Source organism: Sinocyclocheilus anshuiensis, unplaced genomic scaffold (assembly GCF_001515605.1).
Source record: "Sinocyclocheilus anshuiensis isolate Anshui unplaced genomic scaffold, SAMN03320099.WGS_v1.1 scaffold1799, whole genome shotgun sequence".
Lineage (NCBI taxonomy): Eukaryota > Metazoa > Chordata > Actinopteri > Cypriniformes > Cyprinidae > Sinocyclocheilus > Sinocyclocheilus anshuiensis.
In genome coordinates, this window is record NW_015552692.1 from 11,814 (window position 1) to 22,466 (window position 10,653).

At 37.7% G+C, this 10,653-nt stretch overlaps 1 protein-coding gene across 2 annotated transcripts in view; it reads right to left on the minus strand.

Moving 5' to 3' along the window:
* The window catches only part of LOC107667641 (guanylyl cyclase-activating protein 1-like), an 8,567-nt gene extending 3,631 nt beyond the window's left edge, over positions 1-4,936 (minus strand). Inside the window, exons 1-2 of one of the 2 annotated variants that reach the window (XM_016459366.1) lie at positions 4,688-4,936; positions 1,951-2,100 (exon numbers count right to left, since the gene is read on the minus strand). In XM_016459366.1, the coding sequence (XP_016314852.1) occupies positions 1,951-2,100; positions 4,688-4,885 (348 nt within the window). In that variant the 5' untranslated portion in view covers positions 4,886-4,936. The remainder of the gene's footprint in view (positions 1-1,950; positions 2,101-4,687) is intronic. The other variant, XM_016459365.1, reaches the window with a different exon arrangement.
* Between the last annotated feature and the right edge of the window lie 5,717 nt (positions 4,937-10,653).

Sequence of the window (10,653 nt, forward strand, 5' to 3'; positions counted from 1 at the left end):
AAAAAAAAATACTATAGAAGCCAATGGGTGCCATCAGCTGTTTGGCTCCCAACATCATCTTTTGTGTTCAACAGAAGCTCATACAGGTTTAGAACAACTTGAGGGTGAGAAATGATGACGGTTTGCATGTTTGGGTGAACTATGCACAGTTTAATGTGGATTCTGTGACTCCAGCAGGTGGCGCTGAAGAGAAACACAGACGCCACTGATTTAAAGGGACAGTTCATCTAAAAATGAAACTCCTGTCATCCTTTCTCACCCTCAAGTAGTTCTTCCAAACCTGTAAGATGATGTTTTGAAGAACGTTGGGAACCAAACGGTTGACGGCAGCCACCATAAGTATGGGAGAAAAAAAAAATACTATAGAAGCCAATGGGTGCCATCAGCTGTTTGGCTCCCAACATCATCTTTTGTGTTCAACAGAAGCTCATACAGGTTTAGAACAACTTGAGGGTGAGAAATGATGACGGTTTGCATGTTTGGGTGAACTATGCACAGTTTAATGTGGATTCTGTGACTCCAGCAGGTGGCGCTGAAGACAAAACACAGACGCCATTGATTTAAAGGGACAGTTCACCCAAAAAAGAAACTCCTGTCATTCTTTCTCACTCTCAAGTAGTTCTTCCAAACCTGTAAGATGATGTTTTGAAGAACGTTGGGAACCAAACGGTTGACGGCAGCCACCATAAGTATGGGAGAAAAAAAAAATACTATAGAAGCCAATGGGTGCCGTCAGCTGTTTGGCTCCCAACATCATCTTTTGTGTTCAACAGAAGCTCATACAGGTTTAGAACAACTAGAGGGTGAGAAATTATGACGGTTTTTAGAACAACTAGAGTGTGAGAAATGATGACGGGTTTTCATGTTTGGGTGAACTGTGCACGGTTTAATGTGTGACTCCACCAGGTGGCGCTGAAGAGAAACAGAGACGCCACTGATTTAAAGGGACAGTTCACCCAAAAAAGAAACTCCTGTCATCCTTTCTCACTCTCAAGTAGTTCTTCCAAACCTGTAAGATGATGTTTTGAAGAACGTTGGGAACCAAACGGTTGACGGCAGCCACCATAAGTATGGGTTTGGCTCCCAACATCACCTTTTGTGTTCAACAGAAGCTCATACAGGTTTGGAACAACTTGAGGGTGAGAAATGATGACAGTTTTCATGTTTGGGTGAACTATGCACGGTTTAATGTGGATTCTGTGACTCCAGCAGGTGGCGCTGAAGACAAAACACAGACGCCACTGATTTAAAGGGACAGTTCACCCAAAAAAGAAACTCCTGTCATCCTTTCTCACTCTCAAGTAGTTCTTCCAAACCTGTAAGATGATGTTTTGAAGAACGTTGGGAACCAAACGGTTGATGGCAGCCACCATAAGTATGGGAGAAAAAAAAAATACTATAGAAGCCAATGGGTGCCGTCAGCTGTTTGGCTCCCAACATCATCTTTTGTGTTCAACAGAAGCTCATACAGGTTTAGAACAACTTGAGGGTGAGAAATTATGACGGTTTGCATGTTTGGGTGAACTATGCACGGTTTAATGTGGATTCTGTGACTCCAGCAGGTGGCGCTGAAGACAAAACACAGACGCCATTGATTTAAAGGGACAGTTCACCCAAAAAAGAAACTCCTGTCATTCTTTCTCACTCTCAAGTAGTTCTTCCAAACCTGTAAGATGATGTTTTGAAGAACGTTGGGAACCAAACGGTTGACGGCAGCCACCATAAGTATGGGAGAAAAAAAAATACTATAGAAGCCAATGGGTGCCGTCAGCTGTTTGGCTCCCAACATCATCTTTTGTGTTCAACAGAAGCTCATACAGGTTTGGAACAACTTGAGGGTGAGAAATGATGAAGGTTTGCATGTTTGGGTGAACTATGCACGGTTTAATGTGTGACTCCAGCAGGTGGCACTGAAGAGAAACACAGACGCCACTGAATTCATCAGGATAACTTGAAGATGAGCAGCAGCTCCTCGCGGTCGATGCAGCTGCTGCCGTCCACGTCGAACAGCTTGAAGTACCAGCGCAGTTTCTGCTGAACGCCACCCTTCAGAACCAAACTCAGAGCCGCCACGTACTCCATGAAATCAATGCAGCCGTCCTGATGACAACATGTAATAATACATAACCAATTACGATACTGCCAACAGTTATGATCTGTTATGGATGCAAGTAAAGTGTCTTTCAAAGTTTAAGGCTTCAAATAACTTTTGTGGCAATGTCAAAATATGGGAGAAATAATGTTCCATCGTTATTCAGCATAATATTATGTAAGAATAAAACGACATACTTATTCTGACCTGTACTTATTTATATATGCAAAAGAATAGGTGATCATACTAAATTATTATTATGTTGTAAATGATTAAAAACTTTTTGCTGACAAATGGGTAAAACCTAGTGGCTAGAAGGATAGTAACAAAGATTTTGTAGGGGCTGCATGGAAACCTTTAAATAAAGTGTCATCCAATGATTCTTGATGATTTTTTGGAATATCAACTACACTGAATGACATTTTAGTGGATGTCTTCTGTAAATCATCAAGTTTGTTTGTTTGTGTATTTATTTATCTATCTATTTATTCTCTTAACGGTCACCTTTTTGAACATAGACGTGAAAATGCACACAATTTTGTTCATCTGAACTTAAATTGTTATAATTCATGAATATGGGCCTAAGGTTGGTCTCTTTTTAAAGAAGCCAACCAGCAGATTGAAATATATTTTGGAATCTAAAATTGCTATAAAATGTCTAATTATGTTCCAAATTTGAAGTTGATATCACAAAAAAAAAAATAGGATCCTGTGAGATTTTGTTTAGGTACTATGAAAAAAAAGATGTGTTTTCCTGTCACAAATGTATACATTTCTGTCACTATACTACGTCTAATCACAAAAATAGTCACCAAATATGAAACCTTCAGACTTTTCAAACGATAATCGTTTTGTCAAGATTAGAAAAAGAATGTGTTTATAAAATGTTGTAGTGAATGTTGTAATATGAGGCTTGACACCACCAACTAGTGCTGCTGAAAGTATTTAAAGTGACATTTCCATGGAAAAGCAATGTCTGATTTCAATGCATTTTGAGTGTTTAAGCTTTTGAAAGATATCTATTTTATTTATTTATGCATGTATTTATTTATTTAGCTTTTGGGGGAAAAAAAACATCTTAAAATCAAAATGCACATGAATAATTCACACATGTTGACATGTTTTATGTGTTTTATGGCACTGTGAGCAATAATGCTGTAACTGATGACGCTAAAAATCTAGATAGTCTTGTATTTTTCATGGAAAGTGCCGTGACGTAAATTGAAGCCGCCGTGATCAGGAATAAAGTAGAGCGGTCACTGTATAAACTCCCGAGTTAACCGGATTACAGGATCTGCTGGGTCTTAGTGAAGATCTCTGAGCTTCTGCATCGCTGATGTTTGGCCTGAGTTTACTATATTAACACAGATCTCGTTACCCACAATCCCCAGCTGAACTGAAGCAGAAGGAACGTTTGTTTGTTTGTTTATGATTTAACGCCGTGCGAGCTACCTCGGCTGTATTCATGGCGAGAACGAGGTTAGTTAAGTTCAATTAAGTTTTTTAATTTGATCTTAGATTTAAAAAATTCTAAAACTGAATCTGGCCTTACTTCATTCAAAATCTTTCCATAAAAGTCAACAGAAAAATAAAGAGTTCTGACAGACTTTAAACTATTACAATCCATCAAAACATAAAGGAGGATCTTGAAGCAGAAGGACGCTGGCCAAAGAGTTCATGAGTTCAACCCTCATAACTTTATATTTTTCAATCTATTTATATAGCGTTTTTCACATTACACATCAGTTATCTGTTAAGTTTTGTTTGGGATGCATTGAAGAATCAGGTTTATACTTCATAAAATGCCCTAATTTCATGAGAACTGATTATCAACACAACTTTAACCTGATACAAATCCAAATTTTCCCTAACAATAACCTCTCTACAATAAAAGATGGTATTTTGAAGAATGCTGATAACCAAACAAATGACGGTACCCATTGACTTCCATAGTATTTTTTCCACACTATGTAAGTCAATGGCTACCATCAACCATTTGGTTACTGGCATTCTTCAATAAATCTTCCATTGTGTTGGTAACTAAGCAGTTAACGGTAGCTATTGACTTCTATAGTACGGAGAAAAATACTGTGGAAGTCAATGGGTACCGTCAACTGTTTGGTTACCAAACATTTAAAGGGATAGTTCACCCAAAATGAAAATTCTGTCATTTACTCATGTTGTTCCAAACTTGTTGAACACAAAAGAAGATATATTTTGAATCATGTTGGTAGCCGAATATTTGACGGTACCCATTGACTTCCATAGTTTTTTTTTTCACACTATGCAAGTCAATGGCTATACCGTCAACCATTTGGATACAAGCATTCTTCACTAAATCTTCCATTGTGTTGGTAACCAAGCAGTTGATGGTAGCCTTTGACTTCTATAGTATGGAGAAAAATACTATAGAAGTCAATGGGTACCGTCAACTGTTTGTTTACCAACATTCTTCAAAATATCTTCTTTTGTGCTGGTTTGGAACGACATGAGGGTGAGTAAAGTGAGAATGAGGATGCACAAATATGCACAAGTATAATAGTAACATTTAGTAAAACAGTAAATAATAAGTAGAAAAATAACAGACTGTCTTACGTCGTTTATGTCGAACGTCTTGAACATGGTCTTGACGTACTCGTTGGATGTTTCTGACAGATTCTTCAGGCCGAAGAACTTCTTGAACTCGTAGAAGGTGAGCTGACCGGACGGACACTCGGTCATGAACTTGCGGTACCACTGATGGGAATGACATGCGCTCAGCTCCTTCACTGACATGCTGGAGGAGTTTCCCATGATGCTTCAGCAGAGATCTGTCACCGCTTGCCCTCGCCGGCACATACTGGCACACTGGCACACGGGCTCGGCTCAGCGTGCAGGACAGGGCGAGGAGGAGGGTGTCCCGTCCAATTACCGCTGACGTCACGCCCTGCTGTTCTTTTCCGCTGTGGAAAATACAGCGAATTACCTCCTGATTACAGAGAATCCTAAATACAGTGTGTCAGCACGCCCCACTGACCTGAGATCACGACCTCTGTCTGTCTGTCAAACAGCAGTCTGATGCTAGTGCATGGATCCCAATTGATTCATTTTTGTAAACAAATTCACAAACAATAAACTATCTATCTATCTATCTATCTGTCTATCTGTCTGTCTGTCTGTCGTCTTACTATCTATCTATCTATCTATCTGTCTATATATATATATCTGTCTGTCTGTCTGTCTGTTTGTCTGTCTGTTTGTTTGTCTGTCTATTGTCTTACTATCTATCTATCTATCTATCTGTCTGTCTGTCGTCTTACTATCTATCTATCTATCTATCTGTCTGTCTGTCGTCTTACTATCTATCTATCTATCTATCTGTCTGTCTGTCGTCTTACTATCTATCTATCTATCTATCTGTCTGTCTGTCGTCTTACTATCTATCTATCTATCTATCTGTCTGTCTGTCGTCTTACTATCTATCTATCTATCTATCTGTCTGTCTGTCGTCTTACTATCTATCTATCTATCTATCTGTCTGTCTGTCGTCTTACTATCTATCTATCTATCTATCTGTCTGTCTGTCGTCTTACTATCTATCTATCTATCTATCTGTCTGTCTGTCGTCTTACTATCTATCTATCTATCTATCTGTCTGTCTGTCGTCTTACTATCTATCTATCTATCTATCTGTCTGTCTGTCGTCTTACTATCTATCTATCTATCTATCTGTCTGTCTGTCGTCTTACTATCTATCTATCTATCTATCTGTCTGTCTGTCGTCTTACTATCTATCTATCTATCTATCTGTCTGTCTGTCGTCTTACTATCTATCTATCTATCTATCTGTCTGTCTGTCGTCTTACTATCTATCTATCTATCTATCTGTCTGTCTGTCGTCTTACTATCTATCTATCTATCTATCTGTCTGTCTGTCGTCTTACTATCTATCTATCTATCTATCTGTCTGTCTGTCGTCTTACTATCTATCTATCTATCTATCTGTCTGTCTGTCGTCTTACTATCTATCTATCTATCTATCTGTCTGTCTGTCGTCTTACTATCTATCTATCTATCTATCTGTCTGTCTGTCGTCTTACTATCTATCTATCTATCTATCTGTCTGTCTGTCGTCTTACTATCTATCTATCTATCTATCTGTCTGTCTGTCGTCTTACTATCTATCTATCTATCTATCTGTCTGTCTGTCGTCTTACTATCTATCTATCTATCTATCTGTCTGTCTGTCGTCTTACTATCTATCTATCTATCTATCTGTCTGTCTGTCGTCTTACTATCTATCTATCTATCTATCTGTCTGTCTGTCGTCTTACTATCTATCTATCTATCTATCTGTCTGTCTGTCGTCTTACTATCTATCTATCTATCTATCTGTCTGTCTGTCGTCTTACTATCTATCTATCTATCTATCTGTCTGTCTGTCGTCTTACTATCTATCTATCTATCTATCTGTCTGTCTGTCGTCTTACTATCTATCTATCTATCTATCTGTCTGTCTGTCGTCTTACTATCTATCTATCTATCTATCTGTCTGTCTGTCGTCTTACTATCTATCTATCTATCTATCTGTCTGTCTGTCGTCTTACTATCTATCTATCTATCTATCTGTCTGTCTGTCGTCTTACTATCTATCTATCTATCTATCTGTCTGTCTGTCGTCTTACTATCTATCTATCTATCTATCTGTCTGTCTGTCGTCTTACTATCTATCTATCTATCTATCTGTCTGTCTGTCGTCTTACTATCTATCTATCTATCTATCTGTCTGTCTGTCGTCTTACTATCTATCTATCTATCTATCTGTCTGTCTGTCGTCTTACTATCTATCTATCTATCTATCTGTCTGTCTGTCGTCTTACTATCTATCTATCTATCTATCTGTCTGTCTGTCGTCTTACTATCTATCTATCTATCTATCTGTCTGTCTGTCGTCTTACTATCTATCTATCTATCTATCTGTCTGTCTGTCGTCTTACTATCTATCTATCTATCTATCTGTCTGTCTGTCGTCTTACTATCTATCTATCTATCTATCTGTCTGTCTGTCGTCTTACTATCTATCTATCTATCTATCTGTCTGTCTGTCGTCTTACTATCTATCTATCTATCTATCTGTCTGTCTGTCGTCTTACTATCTATCTATCTATCTATCTGTCTGTCTGTCGTCTTACTATCTATCTATCTATCTATCTGTCTGTCTGTCGTCTTACTATCTATCTATCTATCTATCTGTCTGTCTGTCTGTCTGTCTATTGTCTTACTATCCATCCATCCGTCCGTCCGTCCGTCCGTCTGTCTGTCGTCTTACTATCATCTATCTATCTATCTATCTATCTATCGTCTTACTATCATCCATCCGTCCGTCCGTCCGTCTGTCTATGTATCGTCTTACTATCCATCCATCATGTATCTATCTATCTATCTATCTATCGCTAGCACATGGTTCCCATTTGGTTATTTTTTTGTGAAGTTCTGGGGGGGAAAGGTTAGTTGTGCAACTAATATGTTCTCCAAACACTGCAGGGAAGTTTTTGTGTGACAACCTAATAAAACATATGCAAAACATATTCTAATGGTTATGGTCAACTGTATATAACCCTATAAAGCTGAGTGAAGCGACACAGATAGCGTGTGATAAATGAATGCAGGTTTATTGTGGTTTGGACACGCACTGGCTCCTCCACTTCACCGGGTTGCAGGCCTGCAGGCCGTTGCGTTTGCGTCTGTGGTCTGTGCGCCAGGAGAAGCCGAAGCCACACGCGGGTTTCTGAGCCGTGCAGAAGGGTCTCAGAGAGTTTCCGCTGGTGTCTGGATGGGTCTGGAGACGCTCAGGAGGAGCGTTAGGAGATCTGATGGAGCCTTGCATCTCCACTAAAGCCTGGTTAATGTATGAACACTTGAGCATCTCAAACTAATATCAGAAATACTGAATGTAAACGAGGTTCTTACCCAAGTCCGCTGGGTTTCTGTTCCCGTCTGCATCTCCATCATATCAGCAGAAGTACTCGTCTTCTGTCTGTCCATCAGCGTCTGATCTGAGTTCAGTGTCTGTGATGACATCACAGAGACGTCACCATGACAACGCATTCATTCTAGAATCTCCACCAGTTCTCAGGTAACCAACGAACACAAATGGATTTTTCATAGTTAATGCAGACATTCTGAAAATAAGAATATTGGATTAGTTAACTTACAATGTCCAGTGAGTGTACTTGCTTAATTTGACAAAATTACAGCTTGATTAAAAATGATGCACAAGTGAAAATATTGCTTATAAGTGATGTTTATCTTTTAAACAAGTGCATTTATTTCTAATGAATCTTTATTTGGAGCAAATGTTGCTATGGTAGAAAATTATATATATATAAAGGTTTAAGTAATATGCATTATATTAACAAGAGCTTTAAAAATTATACATGATATATTTCAAGAAAATACAAAAGAGCCATTAAATTTTGGAATGTCTACATCGCTTCTAATGGTTTTAAAAAGCACGTAGTGATGGTGACTCCCATTTAGCGTTGCTAAATGATTCACTCCAATCGGATCGCGAATCATTTGAGTCAGATCGAACTTCGGGTTCACGAGTCATTTTTTTCTTCTGATTTCTTTTTTTTTTTTTTATGAAACCGTACAAAACATCAACCATTAAGGCAGTACAGTTATAAAAACAAAAAGAGAAAAGAAAGAAAAAAAGAAAACACATACAAATCCCTTAAGAAAACCATGGTTTTATTAGTAAAAGTGTAGTAACAATGTCTCATTTATTTATTTATTTTGCATAACCACAGTTATCACCGCTTTGGGACGAACATAACTTAGTTTCATGTGGATCAAATCTGATTAAAGAAAAAGATAGATTTAGAGCCAGATTTCTGTTTATGTATGTGAAATTTAGCTAGCATTAAGTGATATTTTCCTATATTCTCTTTTGAGTAGTCAAACAATCCAAAGAAAACATCTCCTGAAGCTGGTTGCCTTAAACTTTTAAAGTTTTCTCAACTTTTTATTTTTTTTACAGTGTAGCAATAATTTTGATCAAAGAATTAAATGTCTGTTGTCGGCTGTTACGTCCCCACCAATGCTAAATTAAACCTACACCCTTGACGGTAGCCAAAGTCTTACACAGAATGGAAAAAAACACTATGGAAGTCAATGGCTACCGGCAATGATCAGGTTCCCAACATTCTTCAAAATATCTTCGCTTGTTTAACAGAAGCTCGTGAAACTCATGCGGGTTTGGAACAACTTGAGGAACAGTAACTGACAGTGTTAATGTACTTTAATAAAGCACCTTAGGCATCATCGATCATAAATCATGTGAAGCATGTGAGAAACGTTCCTGAGAAACCCGAGCAGCCGAACGCCGGAACTCTGCGACGCATTGTGAACATTCTCAGATCGCCATGACGACCTGGAGGAACAGGACAGACAGGTTTGCATGTTCTGTTGCCATGCCGACTGGGAATGATGGGATATGCCCCTCTCGCTCTATGCTAAGATTCACTATCGCTCACACTGACTCTCTGGAATCGATGATTCACTGATTCATTTCATTTCTCCGCTTTTCAAAGCATCTGAAAACCATAAAAGGTATTTGAAATACATTTAATGGACTGTAGAGTCTATTCTCAGACACTATTATATATATATATATATATATATATATAAACAAACACACACACACACACACACTCTCACTCGCGTGCGCACGCACACACACTCTCACTCGCACACACACACACAGTCAGTCACACACACACACACACACACACACACACTCAGAGAACTGAATAGCAGCAATAATATATAAAATATTTATAATTCATAAAATACAATAGGTTTGAGTTAATGTAATAATTTAAACTATCAATCATATAATTTATAAACATGAGTTGTCTATTTATTATACATTAAACAAGTATCTAAATATTATATTAAAATAATTATGAAAAAATTTGACTTGTTTCATTTAGATAAAATGTAGGCCTAATACTAAATATTACATATTAAATCAATTATACATAAATATTTAAATTTAACAAAACCGCTTGACTGAACTTAATATAATTTATTTATATCTAAATATTATAGTAAACATATTACAAGCCTTAGCTATAACATGTTAATTATTGACAAAATGTAATATATTATTTAGATATTACATACTAAGTCAAATTATAGTTTATTAAAGATGTAAATGTAAGTTATTATATACATAGAAAGAGAGAGTACTAAAATTGTTATTATATATAAAAATTAATAATATACGTTTAAAAAGTCCTTTGCAAGTCTTTACACACAAACAAAGCATAGTAATTGCTGGAAAGATTTATACAAACATTAGCACTGTAAATCTGGCCCCTGATTCCTGAACGAGACTCAAGTTCACCATGACAGCAAATATTTGGGTTTCATTCAGAGAGCAGAGTGAGTAACACTGAGGGGGTGTGTGTGTGTGTGTGTGTGTGTGTGTGCGAGTGAGTGTGTGTGTGTCTGTGCGCGAGTGTGTGTGTGTGTGCGAGTGTGTGTGTGAGTGTGAGAGAGAGAGTGTGTGTGTG